Source organism: Sorex araneus, chromosome 9 (genome assembly GCF_027595985.1).
Source record: "Sorex araneus isolate mSorAra2 chromosome 9, mSorAra2.pri, whole genome shotgun sequence".
In the NCBI taxonomy this organism is placed as follows: Eukaryota; Metazoa; Chordata; class Mammalia; order Eulipotyphla; family Soricidae; genus Sorex; species Sorex araneus.
This window is the reverse complement of record NC_073310.1, coordinates 53,531,896-53,551,869: the sequence shown is the minus strand read 5'-3', so window position 1 is coordinate 53,551,869 and position 19,974 is coordinate 53,531,896. Positions and strand designations below refer to the sequence as shown.

At 38.5% G+C, this 19,974-nt stretch overlaps 1 protein-coding gene across 5 annotated transcripts in view; it reads right to left on the bottom strand.

The window, feature by feature from the left end:
* MPP7 (MAGUK p55 scaffold protein 7) overlaps positions 1-19,974 on the bottom strand; it is a 259,109-nt gene that overhangs the window by 39,555 nt on the left and 199,580 nt on the right. For 3 of the 5 annotated variants that reach the window (XM_055147233.1, XM_055147234.1, XM_055147237.1), the window contains one exon: positions 15,507-15,545. The exons of the other annotated variants lie outside the window; for them this stretch is intronic. In XM_055147233.1, the coding sequence (XP_055003208.1) occupies positions 15,507-15,545 (39 nt within the window). The remainder of the gene's footprint in view (positions 1-15,506; positions 15,546-19,974) is intronic. 5 annotated transcript variants of the gene reach the window in all.

The window sequence follows — 19,974 nt, the reverse complement described above, 5'->3', positions numbered from 1 at the left end:
TAATACTAGCTCTGCACACAGATCACTCCTGTTGGGCTCGGGACCACATGACATGCTGGGATCAAACACAGATCAGCCACGTGCAAGGCAAGCGACCTATCCACTCACTATAGGATCACATCCGCCCCTAAATTCTGAATTTCAATGTGATTGTTTACTTAATTCAGTCTTACCATCTTTCTTTCATCATAAATAACAAAGGGAAAGATAAGGCTATCTGATTTCTGAGGAGGGTGGTGATGTTAGCTGTCCAATCCTTGGTAGAGGACAGAGGGTGGGGGGTTGGAATGGTGTTCTGCCTGAAACCTGATCACTGACAGCACTGTAAACCAGGTGGTTAACCACAATTTACTAAACTGAAGTCACAAAACGGGTAACAACCAAAAACAGTCTCATTTCTGTTTCATTAATATAAAGTTCAAGAAAGCGGAGCGGCGCCGGTATTTCCACAAGTGAAAAGTTCCACGGGGCAGAGAACAGGACAAAACACTGCCAGTGGCAAGGCTTTGAGCCGGCAGGCCCTTTGGTGGCTGTCCCAGCCTGCTGTCACCATCCATGCCCAGGACGTGATCCTGCACTCACTTTGACAATGATGACCAATGTGCTCTCCACATGGGCTGGAAGGAAGCTCTGTCAGGGAATAACAACTGGTGAGACGCAACAATCTCTGAGAACTGGTCTGCAGGACTGAGCTGCGGGTGGGAGAGGGACACTCAAGTGTTTTGAGGGGTGAGCCTTGAGATGCTGACGCAGGAATTGGATACATACTCTAGCGGGGGATGTGGCTTGGGAATGCTGTATGCATGAAAGTCTATCACCGGCAGTGCAGTGAACCACAGTGATTACAAATAAAAATGTTTTAATTGAGGGCAAAGATAGTATCTACCGCACATAGTTATTAAGGATTAAATAGTTCAGGTAAAGTTGTGGATGGAACATAATTCCTTCACTGCAGATTAGTATTTGATCATGTCTCCAGCTAATTAAATGTACCTTGAAGATAGGAACATGTTATACTTCCTTGTGTTCCCACACCAGTCTAGCAAGAAAGGGGAACATTAATTGAGGGGCTTATTCAGTTTTAAGTTGGCTAGTGTTGAAAGGGAAAGAATTAAAATTAAAACCAGATACAAAATATGTTCAATATTCTCAGAACTTTAGGAAAGTAGTAAGGTGGTTTTGAAGAAATTCGGCAGAGTTAGTAAGCATTATCTGCAGTTTTTAGGTTCTCTTTCTAGGGATGAATGTTATTTCTGAAATACAATTAACTTTAAAGAGTTTTCTTCCCTCCCACCTTCCTTCTTTTTAAAAGAATTTTTCTTTCTGTATATGGAATATGCCATCCCATTCTTTTCTAATCTGAAAGCTTTCTATCTCTCTCTTTTTCTTTTTTTGGCTTTTTGGGTCAAACCTGGTGACGTTCAGGGGTTACTCCTGGCTCTGCACTCAGGAATTACTGCTAGAAGTGCGTGGAGAGCACCTTCCTTGTTGTGATCCTTCTGTTCATCCACAGAGATTTCTGTATGCACCATTTTTACATTGCACAATACATGTATACACACATGCATACACACTGGCACATATACTGTGTACATACATATGCATACAGATACACGTGAATGAGAAAACAAGAAAACTGGGTTGATTTGGAAGAACCTAGAGTATAGGATAAGCTATCAAGTCCAGAGCATGCAGTTCTGATGATTTCTCACACCCTCCAAAACAAATCAGGTTATTTCTCTAGAATTGCCTCTTCTGGGGGACAATATACTTGGCATGTCTTCAAGGCTGAACAGAGACTGGAATTTTCAAATTTGCTAAGTAATGGGCCTGGTGTTAGGAGTCCTTGGTCGAGCTGAAGTTTACAGAAGAGTAAATTTCTAAGTCAGGAAAAGGGATTAGTAATTTCTTGCCATCAGATTTTATTTGGAGCTCTGACTAAAAATGAGACAGAAAAAGAACTAAAGATTTGTATTTAAATAGAAGACAAGGAGAGACAAATGTAAGTAACCCAGAACCTACTTAATTTCCATTCATTTTCCATGCAAAAGTCTGAGCAAGCGCTGACTTGAACAAAGGTGAAAGGAACAGCAAGGAGAAATGGAGAAAGAAGAACAGTTTTACACACAATGTATTTTCCTTATATTTCACATTTTCATAATTTATAATTGGCTCAAGATTTTTATAGACAGAAATTTTTCCAGGGTGCTTACCCACAGCTGCTAGAGATTTGCATTTTTTTTTTCTTGTAAGGGAATGACACATTGACTTTATTATGTGGGAAATAGAAAAGCCGAGAGATTTTACAGGAAGCCTGCAGCTTCGGGTCAGCAGCCTAACTACCAGGAGATGCTGCTACTTATCTAACATGGCCCAGGAGAAAGCATTTATGATGACTTGTTAACTTACTCGAGTAGTTTCCTACAAAACTTAGAACAAACGATAACGTGGTTAAAATAGCTTGTTATTTGCTCCTGTTTCCAATTGCAACAATATACGAATATTTCTTTTGTTCTGTGTCACTGATTTCATTAGAACTATTCTTAGGTTAGTGCATAATGTACATTTACACCTCTAGGATATACAATTGGTCATTTTACTGCTCTCTTATGCAATGACTGATCACTTGTCTATCATTGTACTTTAACTATTAAAGGGACTGAGATTTTTTTCATGTTTCTTACTTGTCTGCACAGACTGTTGAGCATATTTTGTCACTTTTAATCTAGGTTCTGCATAAAGCATCTAGACTGTATCTCTTCAGCTGTAGTGCTTAGCCCTATTTGCTGCAATTTCTTTTAAGATCTCCAATTTTCCTTTAAAGTTTTCTCATAAGATATTTTAAAAGTTTATGTAATTGAATATGAGTTGAATTTATTCCTTGGTGATAACTTACATATTTTTTGTTTTACCTTTTTAATCTGATAAGCATTCACCTATATTTCCCTATCTTAAAAAAATGATTGCATCACTTTACATTTAATATTTTATCCTCTATGGAATTACTCAGCTGATACTCATTAGATGAAGCTTGTGAGGTGAGGCCATAACAGAAGTTCCTAAAAAGTAAAAGAATGAACTTGAAACAACAATCAAATTTATGGCTTTATGTATTTGTTTTACTAAAGTGCCAGATTATGATCTTATGAAATAAAAGATAAATCTTGATCTGAGTTTTGATCATCCTTATTAATAAATGATACCAAAAAAGGTAGTAGTAGATACTGAGAATTTACTAGATAGATACCACTTATAAATGATTTAAAAGGATGAATTAATTCTTAGAGCAGCCAAATGAAGTAGCTATAGCAATCTATGGTAATTAGTAGCCCTTACTGTGTAATAAAAATGACTGCCAAGGCTTCAGTTTAAATGTTACAGAAGAAATTTATGAAGAAAATCTGAGTTCCTTATATATGTAGATATGTAATAGAAATGATAAGTTCTTTATTAAATATTACCAACAAGTAGTTTAATTCAGGGATTAAATGTAAGTTTTGTTAGATTTTGTAAAATATAATTACATTTTAAAAACTCCTCTTATTCAATATAATGTGTAAAATACAAAAATATGTAAAAATATCATTGTTTTCAAAGAGGTCCTGGCATACTAGAGGAGACAGAAAATATCCCCAAATACTTAAATTATAGATAGCAATTCACAATTTAGGATCATTAATGTAAACTAATACTAATAGAACATAATAATATATTTTACTTAAACTTGTTATTTTTCAAGTAAAAAAGCAAATTCAAGCAGTAGTGATTTGGCTATTTTCAAAGCTAGTTCATGAAATCATATTTATGTACCTCAAATCATCGAAGAATATTAAACTTAATACTTATATATGTAATTCAAATAAAATATAACATTGTAGGTCAATCATACTTATATATCCAATAATTTCCAATGTTGGCCACATTTTTAAAAGAACTCAAATGCATCCAAAGTACACAAAAGTATGGGAATGATTATATTATGGAACACCATTTCACAAACTGTGGCTGATATCATTATATTGCACTTATAAAACTAAATAGTAGCACAGAAATGCATTTTGAGATATTATTTCACAGGGAGAGCTAGACAGGATGAAGGAATTATGCTTGTCCCATAAACTTTATATTTTTACTACTATAAAAACTGGGGTAAAACAGAAATATAAGGAAAAAAAACACAGTGATTTTGTTAAGGAGAAGTTTGTGGAAAATTGTATTTTCTTGTTTTCAAGATTTCTACTTTCTATAATTTTATCACTGCAAAAACACACAGAAAATATAATATATAAACAAACTAATGAAGCTCAGAACTAGTGAATGCATTTGTGTGACTTTATCATAGAACACGAACAACAGCAGCAAACATTTGACTATGTCTCAAAAGCAGATTCTAATTTTCTCTATTTTAAAATTATTGTGGTAATAATTTTGCATTTATATTCATAATCATTAGACATAGCTAGGAAATTAAATTACAGAAAAAGTGATTCCAGTAAAAAAAATTGATTTTATTATTTTTCTGAGGTCACAGCCAGCAGGACTCAGGGATCACTCCCAGCTTTGCTTATAGGACCATATGGGTGTTCAGGATTGAATTTGGGTCCTCCACATGCATGGCAAGCATGCTAACTACTGTACTATCTTTCTGACCCCACAATGAAAAATAATTAAGTGTAAGAAACACAGGAAACCACTGTCTCACGTAAGAATTAAAGATGATAGAAAAAATACCAAAGAGATTTGTGAACTAATAATACTCACTTTCGAATAATATACATATGAAATATTTTATAAAATAATTATCAAAATCATAAACTTGGTTCCTATAAATAACTTTAGTGCAAGTTTATAATAAATATCTATAATTTTAAAGATTTTTTTCATAAAATTTTGAGCTTTAAAAAAAAGACAATTTTATGATAAACATATTCATTAACAGGAAGACCCCAAACAGAATTTAGGCAGGTCATCACCAACTAATTTCTGAAGGCTTTTATTGAGAATAAATGAATGAGAGTGGACGGGAACCTGTCTTTCTGTTAATTCAAGGGGGAAAAAATCATTTTATTAACTGCAGTTGTTTTCAAATGGGGCAGTTTCAAACTTCAAATTTCTTTTATATATTAATGAATTTGATCTAATGTCAGTCAGTTACTGTATGCTCTCAATATTTTTAAAATGTTTAAATTTTATAGCTGTTTGCGGAATGATAAAATATGAGTATCAGTGAAATCTGAACTGTAAAAATATTGGTCAAATGAAACTGCAAAAATTAGACTTATAAAAGGATTCACCATAAAGCTGCTTAAATATTTTAGAAACATTTTAGAAACATATTTGATACAAGCACAGCTTTAAAAGCTGCTCAGTAAATACAAGGTAATAAAAAAATTAACATTTTAATTATTTTCCTCTCACCTTAAAAAATGTAGATTTCTTTCTTTTTTAAACTTAGGAAAATTGCCAAAATAAACTACCCAAAAAATATTTCTTGCAACTTAAACCACTGGATTAATCTGACCTAGAAAACATTTTAAATGTGCAATCGGTACCTTAATTACAAAGAAGAGAAACTGTTAATATGTTTTTAAGGTTATGAAAAAATCCTCAACACTAATGAAAGCCAAACAGCTGGTAATTATTATATAATGTTAGGCCCCTGACAACAAAATGGGGAAAACTTACATTAAAATAAACATTTTTAACATAAAAGCAATCTTATATAAATCATGACAGACATGTAAAATCTATGTAGTCATATGTTCCTAAGACATTATTCTGCCAATTGTAAAATGATCTCAAAGACAATGGGGAATAATTATGAACATTTTAAACAAATAAAAATCTTCAAAGTTTTAGCTGAAAAGAAATGGCACTAAAAACTATGTAAGTTACTAAGATCTGAAGAAGTGGTGTCAGATCTTGGTTTCTACAGCTATTTTATAATATAGGCTTGTTCTCTTGAACACGTATCTCTCTCTTTCTGCTTTCTCCACTCTGGAGAAGCCCGTGTTCTCTCTTGAACATGTATTCCTCTTCCTCTCCTCATGTCTTTCTAAGTAAATTAGTTCAATAAAAACTTTCTTGCTTCACTGAAGAAATAAATCAATCAATAAATGTCTGAGAGGAAAAATTCACCAAAGAAACATGAATGTAGTCGGTGGATTATAATCCCACCAGATACACACACACACACACATACACACACACACCCACACACCCGCACACACGCACGCACGCACGCATGCACGCACGCCAGTTTGGGAAATTATTTGAACAAAGAAACAGAAATTTCATCTCTGGAATATTACAACTGCAAAGCTGTTTGTTCTCCATAAAATGTAACAAAATGTGCCCAAGTGCAACAAGATAACCTGAACCGTTCCCTCATCTCAAGTGGAAAATAAAAGTAGAAGAAATTCAAAATAGTTACTAAAATCAAGGAAGCTAATATATCAATTTGCAACTCTCAAGAAGAAAAGAATTAGATCTAAGGAAATTTTACTATACTACTTTTAAAACAAAACACAATGCTATTAAAAAAGAAAAAAACTGTATGTGAATTTAATTATGTGACAGCCAACTAATATCAAAGTGAATTGTTATGCTTTCAAAATTTTAAGAAAAACAGTAAGCATGGAGAAAATTGAATACAAAACATAGTTTTGAAAAGGAAGGTAACTGCCGCCGAGACGTGACCCCAGGGGCTGCATGCGTGTGCGGCCTCTCCGCAGCTGCACGAGCGTGAATCCAGACCCAGCTAAACTACTTTCGGCATGGGCAGCTCCTCGCAGAATGTCGACAGCCTGAGAACTAAGTCGCGGCCCCGTGCCCGCCCAGGAGGGGAAAGGTATTTCTCTTTCTGCCTCTTCCTTTCCAGAGATGAAGGGCGTGGTGACCGCCATATTATGCCGACCACAGATGGGGTTTACAAGCTTGCAATGATCCAATATCTGGAAGAAATCTCCCTGGACTTAGTTGTTAAAGTACAGAAATCCAAAACCACGTGGCCGTTAACTCTTCACAACAGGTCTGACTCTAGTGGGGTACTCCTAACAATAATAGTGAGGTTTGTGTTGAAATATTGAATGTAACCAAAGTAAACAGAAAGGCGGGGGCGGGGGGTGGGATGGGAGGTGTACTAGGTGGGGTTTTTCTTTTGGTGGTGGGATATGGGCACTGGTGAAGGGATGGCTGTTTCAGCATTGTATAACTGAGACTTAAGCCTGAAAGCATTGTAATTTTCCACATGGTGATTCAATAAAATAAAATTCTTATTAAAAAAAAAAATAGAAAAGGAAGGTAAATTAGGTTTGAAATTTTAACAATTTTAAAGTTGAGTGTATGTATGCAATGTAGAATACTCCAAATCAGACTGACTTCTGTCAGAGAAAATGTTCCCAAATTGTATTGCAGACACATTGAGATTAGAGTTCTTTCTTGTTCAAGAAACACTGTACCACTTTTGGAAGAACGTTTCTAATGGTTCTCTTTGTATGTATTTTATTGTTCTGCATACTACGGCAGTATATCTAGGCATAGCTGTGCTCACCTAAACAGTGTTCCTTAATGAAATAAAATATAACTAAATATTAAAACACTCTTTGCTAAACAATAGGACTTGTTTTGGACCAGAGCTCATGCATAGCAGAAATAAGAAACAGGATAATCAAACAAACAAGTAAAAAAACCCAAACAAGCAAAAAAGGTAGGTAGAAATGTAAAAAAAAAAAAATTAACATTTTAAATGCTGTTATTAAATTTGTCCATTTTAAATAACAAAAATAGACAGTTTTATTTTTATTGAAATTTATAGTAAACAGTTCAGTAGAAAGAGCAGCCCTGACATACATAACCCCTTAAACTTCTGAAAGGATGCGCTATGTCCTATAGCAGGGGCAGGAGGGACCAAAAATACTGATGCTTTTTCTGGAAACCATTTGATAGAAATTGTTTAAGAGCAGATGCAAAATAAACCGTGCTTTGAGACTTGACTAAGATTTTTACAACAGTTTAAGCAGAGGAAAACTATCCTGTAATTCTAAGTTTAAAAATATTATTATTCAAGTGGTCCCGGCCGCCGGAAGTCACGCCCTCGACCCACCCTCGGCACCATCTTGCCACATTCAACAGAGATGCGGCCAGGCATTCTGGTGAGCAACGCGGCCCGGAAAATGCTCCGGACCCGAATTGGGGCCAGCAACACCGGGGAGCCGGACGGAGGAGGTGCAGCCAGCACACCTTCTCCAGATGGAGCCCTGGCGACACTGAGCAGCAACTAACACGGCTCTGGGATTCGGGACTGGGACACATCCGAGCCACGCGGCCACTATCACAGCCGAGCAACCTTTTCTAAAACCTGAAAACATACAATCTTTTAATGGAAAACTAATTATCAAATGCTTCCTTAGTAGGGTTATCTTGTTTGGGGGTATAACTCCCACAACAATAGTGAGTTTTGTGTTGAAATATGGAACGTAATCAAGGTAAAGAGAAAATGAAGTGAAATTCATCAGTTATACAGTTGGGGTGGGGGGCAGGGGCGGGGGGTATACTGGGGATTTTGGTGGTGGAATATGGGCACTGGTGAAGGGATGGTGTTTGAATATGGTATAACTGAGACATAAACCTGAGAACTTTGTAACTTTCCACATGGTGATAAAAATTTAAAAATTTTTTAAAAAATTAAAAAAATAAAAGTAGAATTAGCTAAATACATATATTTATAAATATAATTAGGGAGAATATAACTCAGACTATTAACTTATCTTCTGGTGGATGGAATTATGAAAGTATTTCTCTTTTAATACTTTCATGTTGTTTAGATTTGTTATTTAAAAAAACTAATCATGTATTTTGTAACTAGAACAAAAAAGTGTTTCAACATTGTACATGTTTCAAACAAAAAGAACTCCAAATTTAGAAATAAATTTAGTATGAGCCAAGGTTAAAAAAAAATAAATAAATAAAAGCACATTTTGTTTGTTCTTTTCCCCATACTCTGAGATATTGACTGGTGGAAGGAGTTTACCCATGGTATCAGTTAGCCATGATTCTAAATCTTACAGGAAATTGATACTGCATTATACAATTTATTTCCACTGATAATTGAGAATCTTGTTCTCATAAAGTATCCCATTACAATGCATTTTCCCCACTTTTGCAAAAGGGGATTCCATATTACTTAGTCAATGGTGTGGCTTCCCACAGATGCTAAAATTCAGAAGAATGGATAAGCATACTGAAGTACAGAGAATTTAGAGAGAAATCAAATACTTTAAGATTTATTTCTAAATAATTGGAAAATATGATTTGATTAAATCAGCCTAAATGTTTGAATATTAAAAAATATTATTATTTACATGAACTATTACTTACACAAACTATTTTGTACTATAGTAGGAAAGGAGAATCTTTGAAACTGATAATTCTACTTGTTCTAATTGTTCCACTTGTTGCCCATTTGATGTCAACAGATACATACATACATCCTTCCTCCCATTCCCCAAATAAACTAACTTCCACCCTAATTGCTGAAGTGAAACAAAATTTTCAAGAGTTTATGGGAGGAAATTATTAGCACAGCGGCAGGGCATTCGCCTTGCACGTGGCCAACTCGTGCTCGATTCCTCGACCCCTCTCGGAGAGCCCAGCAAGCTACTGAGAGTATCTTGCCCACACAGCAGAGCCTGGCAAGCTACCTGTAGCGTATTCTATATGCCAAAAACAGTAACAATAAGTCTCACAATGAGAGATGTTACTGGTGCCCGCTCAAGCAAATAGATGAGCAACGGGATGACAGTGACAGTGACAGTAACAATTCATACATTAAAAGAAATGTTATGCAGGCACACTGACCTAAAGGGATTCAAATTCACAATATATAACTTTCAGAAATTCATACATATGGCACATTACTCATTTGCTTTCATCACTTGTATCACTTGTAGTCCCATTGATCTTCGATATGCGGGTGCCAGTAACGTCTCCATTTGTCCCTTTCTCGGGATAGTGCAGCCCAATGATATCTGCTCGCTCCAAGAACAGGAAGAGCCTCAAATCATTCATTCAGAGATTTGACGAAGAAATCTGCCTATCTAGTTGGTGGGCGGCCACGAAGTCTTCTGACGTCCTGTGGAATCCAGTCGGTAACAGCTTTAGTCCAGCAACTCTGAATCGCATTACATGACTGGCCCATCTGATTTTTGATGCCTTGGCAAACGAGACAGCATCCCTGATTTTTGACTGTCGACGGAGGTCAGAACTCCGGATTCCTTCTCTCACTTGAGTGAGACATGATATTCCCAGCATAGCTCTTTCGATTCCTCTTTGGGATACCTTAATAGCATTCTCATAGTGTTTGCATAGGGCCCAGATCTCTGAGGCATATGTTAGTGCAGGAAGAATAGTGGAATTGAAAAGATGTGCCCGGAGTCAGAGGATTATCATTCTCTTAACCACCTTTTCAACGCTCTTGAATGCATTCCATGTTGCTCTCTTCCTCCTGCGCAGTACTGGCACCAAGTCGTTCCTCATGTTGATTTCTCGACCCAGGTACACATAGCTGCTGCATTCGGAGATGTTCATTCCGCTGAGAGCAAATTGAGCTTCAGGGACCAGTTTGTTTTTCATGAACATCGTCTTGTTGAGATTCAGCTGCAATCCGACCTTTCCACACTCATGGTCGAAGTCGGTCAGCATTTGTGCCGCTTGGCTAATGTTTGGCGTTATGAGAACAATGTCATCAGCAAAGCGGAGGTGGTGTAATTGCCGACCATCTATCTTCACTCCCATTCCTTCCCATTCCAGTCATCACATGATGTTCTCAAGGGCGGCACTGAAGAGTTTCGGTGAAATGGTATCACCCTGCCGCACCCCTCTCTTTACATCAATGATCACTTCCTTGTAGAATGGGGAGATCCTGGTGGTGAATCCACAATACAGCTCGCAGAGAATTTTGACATACTGAGTTTGAACGCCCTGTTTGGCCAGGGCTTCGATGACCACCTCAGTCTCAACAGAATTGAAGGCCTTCTTTAAGTCGATGAACGTTAGACAGAACGGCATCTTGAACTCTCTCGAAACTTCAATGAGTTTGGTCATTGTGTGGATATGGTCTATCGTGCTGAATCCCCTTCGGAACCCGGCTTGCTCACGTGGTTGTCCTTCGTCTAGTGTTCTGCCTATTCTATTCAGGATGACACGAGTGAACAACTTGTAGATGACAGACAGAAGGCAGATTGGGCGATAGCTGCCGATGTCGTGGACGTCTCCCTTCTTGTACAACAGAACGGTCCTACTGGTTTTCCACTGGGACGAAACCTTGCATTCAGATAGGTATCATGTGACGAGTCGGGCCAGTGTATTGATGAGTACTGGAGGCAGATTCTTTAGGTGATCGGGTCTGACCTTGTCCAGACCAGGTTCTATTCGAGTCTTTACCAGAGTAATGGCATGTCGGATTTCAGAAGGGAGAACGTTGGGAACGACATATCCATCCTGCGGAATTTGGTATGTGGGCAGATGGATATGGCTGTCAAAGAGATCCAAGTAGAAGTCATGAATAATTTTCTCCATTGCCTTTCTGGAGGATGTGATAGATCCATCGGGATGTCGGAGTGCAGTCATCTTGGTCTTGTAGCTGGCGAAGGACAGGCGAATGTTACGAATACTTTTCCTGGCTTCTGCTGCACTGGCCAACACTGCTGCTCTTCTCTCTTTGAGGTCTTCCTTTATCGCATCTCTGCACAGCTTTGTCAGCTCGGACGTTAGCCTGTGGTTGCCTGAGGCTCGTGCCAAACCACGTTGATGAATGAGCTCGAGTTTTTGAAGACAGGCATCTTTTTGTGGCTTTCTCACTCTCGGCATTCTTCGCACAGACATGGAGGTGCTGAACCAGTCGATCGTATTCCTTGTCAATGTTGACAAGGACAGCATCTTCCCACGTTGCTGCAATAGTGCCAAAGAGCTCCCAGTTGGTGGTCATTCTGGGAGTTGTCTTCTTAGACTTAAATTTTGCAGACTTTTCTCCCCGCTCTGTGAAGTAGAATTTCGCACGAAGGAGACAGTGATCTGATCCCGTTTGGAATTTTGGGACAAAATTCCAAGCATTTGCTTTTATATTACATAAAATTTCTGCAAATATACAACTTATGTTGTCCAATGGTCATTTCTCATCCTTCCAATAACTATCAAACTTTTGCCAATAGACAGGCATTCAGTGTGTGGAGCATTATGTTATATCTTTTAAAAGTGTCAACGCAGAAAGATTTTGATATAGGATATACTCTTCAATTCTGCACCTTAGTCATCAAGTTAAGGGTGACTTCTATATGCTTTTTTTAATGCTGCAAACTCATGTTTCTCTTAAAATCAGTGAAAATCAAATCCTTCACTGGGGGACTCTTGGCCTTGTTTTGTCACAGTGGACCTGGCTAGTCCCATTCTACTTTAGGAGTTATTCTAGCCTTATGGCGGGCGACTTCTGTTTTTTTCTCACCCTTGAGGACTCTGGAGACATGGGGTGTAGAAGCAGATGAAGGACATGGTTCTAAAATAAACTAAGGTCTTAGGAATCCTTCTCAGTAGTCTTTAGAAAAGCCCTCATGGCAAGGCTAAATTTTTAGGACTGAATAAAGGAGCCACGTGTCTGCCCTACGAAGAAGGTTATGTGCAACCAGCAACACACTGAAATATCTGGGAGAAAGTGGGGCCTGTTGGGACCTCAAAAATCCCAGGACATTTTGGTTCTTTGCAAAATATTCAGAAACCCACTAGAAAATGCCACAAACTCACTTTAGGGCTGGTTGTTTTGATCTCTGTTGAAGTTTCAGAATCTAGAACTGCAGGACACAAGAGCTACTCAATAAATGTCAGAAGACATACAGGTAAGAAAGCCGTAGCTTGTAAGCATGAGGAGAGCCTGCTAAGCACAGCTAATGAGGTATGGGTTGGGATGGGAGGGAGGGTATGGGTTGAGAAACAAAAAGCAAGAAGACTCCAGCTTTTGTGGTTGCAAGAGTTCTAGTCTAGTTTGACTCTGGACACTGCCTCCAGCTCAATCTTTCTTTCACTGACTCTGTTAATCCTTCACACTGAGAAATCTGGTTTCCAGTAAAGTCATTTCTTGGATATAATCAGCGATTCCAAGTTGGCAGGATCCAACTGTATTTTACCTGAACTCCTTTTCTTTGAATTTCCTATAGAAATCGACCTTGCTGATCATTTTGCATTTTTTTTTTTTTTTGCTTTTTGGGTCACACCTGGCGATGCACAGGGGTCACTCCTGGCTCTGCACTAGCTCAGGAATTACCCCTGGTGGTGCTCAGGGGACCATATGGGATGCTGGGAATTGAACCCGGGTCAGCCGTGTGCAAGGCAAATGCCCTACCGGCTGTGCTATCACTCCAGCCCAATTTTGCATCTTTTTTTTTTTTTTATCATTCTGCATCTTATGACCAAATTCTGATTTTATAGAGTCTCCATGTACTACAGAACCCCTTGTTCTTTGCATAAATTTTGACAAAAAGAAAAACCTGTGTACAAAAATAAAATTAGATGAAACTTGCGTGACCTTGAAGATCTGCTTTTATCAAGGGCCACAGTACATCCCAGACCTGTCATCGCAAGGCACCAGACTTTAATAAGGCCCGTGTCCTGTAACAGTTGTGGCTTTCCATGCTGCAGCTTCTGCTTTCATCCTCTTCTACCCATTGAAATGCCACCTTCCCCAGTGTGCTTGTCATTCTTTGTCAAACAGCCCCTAACTGCTTTGGGGTGAGATGATTACCTCTTCTGAATTAAAGCACTTGGGGGACTTTAAATCAGATATTGTTTATGCCACAGTTTTTCATGGACTGTCTATACACATGCCATTACATTTGCCTACTATAAACCCTTCATGTCAGAAAAAAGTGGGATCCCTTCTTTTTCTTGGAGACAGGTGGAACCTGCAGAAATGGTGGCCCACCTCTTCACACTGCCCCGCTAGCCCTCAGGGGTCTCTCTGGCTGGAGACTTGTTCTGACCAAGGGGTCGTTAAAGGATTCAATATAAAACAGAGCTTCAACAGCACCTTCACACTGGGGACCAGTATTTCTTGTTGCTCTCCGGCATAATTTGGGCTGGCTTACTGGAAGGTGAAAACCAGATGAAACAGAAACAAGTTCACCAAACTCATGAGCCTTCCCCTCAGACCAACCAGACCCCGGCCAAACCACCAGAATGCAAAGAACCATGAGGCTGACAGACCAGGACCACCCCGCCAGCCAGTTAGAATCATGGGACCAGTGATGCTCGCTGCTTTACAGCACTCAAGCTCCTCAGTGGTGAGGGTAGGTGCGAATGAGTGTACACACTATCTGGAACTGTTTCCGAACACTGCACTGATCTGACATGAGGCAAGAACTAATGGTGTTTTCGCCACTCTCTGATCATCCCTTACTACACTAACTTTCCTAGTCTAATTATGGCAACACTCTTTATTCCTACGTGGGATTTGCTATGTAGAAAGCACAACGAGAAGGGAGCATGTAATAAATGACACCACACAGGCATTATAGCTCTGCGGAGAGAGATCTGAAACCAGGAGGCATTACCTCACTCTCTTTACATCCTGTGTGTGTGGGGGGGTGGGGGGGGCGTTGAATCTGAAAACTCTGAGACTTGTTTCCTTTTCGTAAAGTGGGCTAAATACCACGCATCTCACACTATCAGACACAGTATTTCTCAAACACCAATATAATGCCTGGCACTAACCAAGAGAAACTGTCACATACATACATCTGAATTTGAAAACAAGGGGAGGGGGGCTGAACCAGTTCCCTCTGTTTCCACACTATTTTTCCTTCTCAGGGCTCAAAATACTAGTTATACACCCAGACATGGTGAGGGCAAGTCTGAAGTGAGACGCAAGTCAAGACAATTCTGATGCCTTGAACAATTTCCAGAAACTGTGACTTTTTATTTTTGATATCCTCTGGCATACCCAAAGTAGAAATTCTCCCCTCCATTCAAGGTTAGCAAGTGAACCATAAGACTGAATTCTGCTGGGGGCTGTGTAATCAGTGGTCATTCAGGGCAATAAAATGCAAACAATAAATCCTTAGGACTTATCACCATATCCATACTTAGGAAGGAATACCTTATGGAGAAGTTTTGAGCAACTCAGAGCCAACTGGATAGCGAGAAAGCCCAGACACTGTTAATAAAATTACCCAACACAAATAAGATGCATTTTCTACCCCTCCAAAACATATACTGGTTTACAAAAATATCAGTTTGGCAGAGCTTCCTGAAGAATAACCAGAGCACACGAGGAAATCCTCTGTGTCCAACCCATAGAGCCTGTTTCATATCAAAGCTATCATGCTACCTACCCCCGCCCCCCCACCCCCCAGCTATCATAGCGTGCTAATGCAAAAGTGCCAAGTGAAGAGAAAACAATGTCATGGTTTTGAAGGGAGCAACAGAAAGAAAGAAATCCTCTTCCACGACCAATTGCTCACCTATATAGGTTCCACTGTTGTTACCAGCAGAGTCAGCATCTTCTGGATGGAGTGTAAAAGCAAACAGAACAAAAGCCAAGAAATAAAGCAGAAGAGTTAGAAGCCCAGCCACAGATGCAAAAAAAATGAATTATTTCAAACAATCATGTAAAGCACAGCATAGCACAGCCCCTCACCGTGGCACTCTTAAACATAAAACATTCTGTTTTATATTTAAGTGTAATATATTTCAAAACATGCATTTTATTTTTTTGCAGCCTTCTTCAGAGGTTCCTTGATACAGATTCAAGGAAAGTGTAAAAGATGTGCTTGAGCCATTTGTACTTTCAATGGTGAAGAAAATTATAACACTTCATGCCCAAAGCAAACTTATTTTCGTAAAACAGGTTTGAGTTGAAAATACAGAATTTGTTTAGGCTCAGTGGATTGGACAAAAAAAGTCAAGATTAAGAGGCATCTGATCTCTTTGAGAGGGAGCGATTCCAATCTTGAATAGCTTTGTAACTTTGTAATTCATGGTGATTCAATAAAATCTTTTTTTAATAGGGAAAGATTCTATCTAGGGACATAATAAAAACATACTATTTCCACTTAAAAATGAGATGAAAGCACTTTAAAACAATCTGCTATTATTTATTGGTACTGAGTATTGGATTTTGTACAACTTCAAATTTTGAGTAGTAGATTTACTTTAGGTCTCCAATCTTTGCATAAATACACTTCTAAAACAATGTCACAGGTTGTGCAGGAACGAAATAATTGAGAAGATTCTACCCGTATCCTTGTTTAAAAAAAAAAAATCTGTTGATATCTTTGAATTAAGTTTCCTCCTTCATAACCTGCTTTTGAGATTGACAGGATTAAAAAAAAAGCAAGAGGTACTATTTCAGATTATTTCTTCTATCTCTGCTATATGACACCCCCTAGTAATGTTTTTTTTTTTTTCCTAAAATGAAGCCCAACCTTGATTTTGGGTACTAGAATGTTAATCTGAAGAATGGTTATATAATAACCTCTTATAAAAACTTTTGCTATATTCAATTGAATTCTATACATACGAACACTAGATAAAATTACTAGACTATGCAGGGAAACTTTTATACATGTACCTTTAATTTCCTCTGAGAAGCACAAAGAAAATGAGAAAGGAAAATGATTAAATATACTGAAAATACAGTTGAAGTGGGAAGACAGTGCATCCAAGAGGGGTAAAAAAATCCACCTACCACACTCAACTGTTTCCTCATCTTAGAAAAGCCAAGGGAAAAACAAAAACAAAAAAACAAATGTATTGTAAATTTATTTAAAAGACAGAATTTATGGGGAAAAAACACATTTTAGACTGCATTGGCCTTTATCTAAAAAGACTGCATACACTTCAGCAGTAAAATATCAAAACCCTAACATAGCTTATTAAATATACAAATACGAAAAATAACTAGAAAACACCAGGTTTTTTTTCTTAATAATATCTTCACAAAGAGGACTGTAAAATAATCTGGCCAACACAGAGGATATTGTATAATGAAAACAAAATCATGAGAAGGACTTAGGAAAAAATTTTGCCCGTAAAAGGTCTAAACCTCGTCAATATAAGCAAGCATATCTTATCAACTATCAGCTTCTTACACATATGAAATGAGTCCATGAGAAGTCCTTATTTTTATCCAATTTCTAATATTTGATGTCAGGTACTTAAAAACAAAATCTGAAACAATCCTAAATTACTAACAGACTAGCGATTGAAGAGTTGAGTCTGATTTTGAACACTCCTCTACAGTGGAAGATGAAAAACGGCTCTAGTCATTGAAGAGAAGCAACACTTTACTACAGGTTGAAGTGGAACATACTTCCCTACAGAACATTCTAGAGTGAAAAGGACTGCCCAGATGAAGTCTCTACTGTTCCTTTCTCAATGAAACTCAAAGAAAATACTAGAACAAAGTGTGTACCGATGCTCTCTGACTCTTCAATTACCTATGGATCCAGAGACTATCTCGGAGCACTGGAGCACAGGATGGGATAATCCTAAAACGCGCAGAAGTAAAGCTGACCAGTTACAGAGCATTCTGCTGTCTTCAGAGAACGGGAGAGAAAGGGCTCCTGGTGAGCATGTGAAGAGGACTTTTCAAGGCTGCAGGACAGTCACTCTGAGTGGGGCATGTCTGAGACACCTGAAATCGAGAAGCTGTGTACCTAGGTGTGACACTATTCCCTAGGAAAAGTTAAATATCTATCTTCAGGACCACTTTTGTATATCTCTAATGACAGTTAATGCAGTCTTCCCTCAACCTCTGCAAGAATTCACAGACCATACACCAGATCCCACCCATTAACAAACTCTTCCTTATCTACGTGGTACTGGGTCCCAAGGACAAAATGTTAGAAAGAGTATGGCTTAGAGCTTTTCATAGGGGAAAACTACAAGCACATACCTTGATAACGCTTCTAAAGCACTCTGGTTTACTGAGATGGAAAGTGAGTAATAGCAATTGGAAAGGACTTCATCTCAACTGTCTTGTGATGTATATAATCAGATATGCAACTGACACCTTGGTAAATCTCCATTCTTTGCCATACAAACTGAGCTCTGGCATTTCCCAGACAGCATGTGGTTCTGTTCACAAAACTCACCAATATTAAAAAAATGTTCAACTGTTTTATAATACTTAATGTAATACAAACAAACTAATTGGTAATTTCTGAATTAACTTTGTATGAATGTTATTTATAATACCAGGAGGAAAGCTTTCATGTAACTTGGAAATTTATACTACAACTTATAGATATAAAGTAGTACCTAGAGTATTACTATGCATATAAAAAGATTAGAAGGTTTATGTAAAGTTTTATACATGTGTTCAAGCATTATATATGTTTATAAAGAAAACATTAGTTTCAGAAGTCACAGGTTTTATTACACATTATATAAATAAAACATTTAAACATTCTCAAAAGTCTGGAGTCCCAAATATACTGTACAGCAATTTCTTTTTGCTTAATGTATAAATACTTTTGTTGGTAGATTGTGTACTTTAAGTGACAATATTCTTGTCTTTCAATGAATCTGATTACACCTTGTTTGAATGTACACACTTTGGATGCAGTAAACTTTCCTTCATTAGCCCCACAGTAACAATCACTTGTTAAATCCTTGAAAAGGGAAGAACGATTGGGGCCAGAGAGATGGTACAGAGAGTAAGGTGTTTGCCTTGTACATGGCTGACCTGGATTGGATCCCTGGCACTGCATATGGTCCTCTGACTCTCACTAGGAGTTATCCCTGAGTTCCAGCCAGGAGTAAGCTCTGAGTACAGCCTGGTAGGGCCCAATAAAAGAGAAGGATCTTTTATGCAGGACAACACTGTCACTGTCATCCCATAGCTCATCAATTTGTTCGAGCGGGCACCAGTAACGTCTCTCATTGAGAGACTTGTTGTTCCTGTTTTTGGCATATCGAATACACCATGGGTAGCTTGCCAGGCTCTGCCGTGTGAGCGAGATACTCTTGGTAGCTTGCCGGGCTCTCCGAGAGGGGCGGAAGAATCGAACATGGGTCGGCCCCGTGAAAGGCGAATGCCCTACCACTGTGCTATCGCTCCAGCCCATGCAGGATAGAAAGGAAAATAATAAGGGAATAACAAGTGGCCAAAAGCAGCAGACCTGAAAACTGGTCACAGAACTGAGCTTACCATGGGTGAGGGAGGGGATGGGGGAGCAGAAGAGAGGTGCTGGGGCTCCTGAGAAAGGGGACATTCTGTTGGAGTGTATGGTGTTGGATGCGGGAAATCCAATCAGGAGTCAAAGCAATTGCACAGTCCTGCACATGTCTAACCCAGGTTCCCTCCCCGGCACCACACACAGTCCCCCCAAGCTGGCCAAGAATAATTCCTCAGTGCAGTGTCAGGAGTAAGTCCTGAGCATAGCTGGGTCAGGCACAACTGAAAAACCTTTAAAAATAAAAATAAAAAGTCCTATTAACTATATTGGGCTGGAGCAATAGCACAGTGGCAGGGTGTTTGCCTTGCATGGGGCTGACCCGGGTTCGATTCCTCTGCCTCTCTCAAGGAGCCTGGCAAGTTACCGAGAGTATCTCGCCCCCATGGTAGAGCCTGGCTGGCAAGCTATCCGTGGTGTATTCAATATGCCAAAATCAGTAACAACAAGTCTCACAATGGAGATATTACTGGTGCCCACTCAAGCAAATCGATGAGCAATGGGATGACAGTGATAATGATTAACTGTATTGTAAATCACAATGCCTAAAACAAACTTTGAAAAAAGATTTTACCTTCTAGTCTTCAAGTAGTAAATAAACCCTGCATTTTTATTAAAGAAATTTTATAAGGGCCAGAGAAGTAGTACAGAGGTAAGGTGCTTGAACTGCACACAGATAACCCCTGCTTGATCCCCAGCATCATGTATGGTCCCCTAGCTAGGAGTGAACCCTAAGAACAAAATCAGAAGT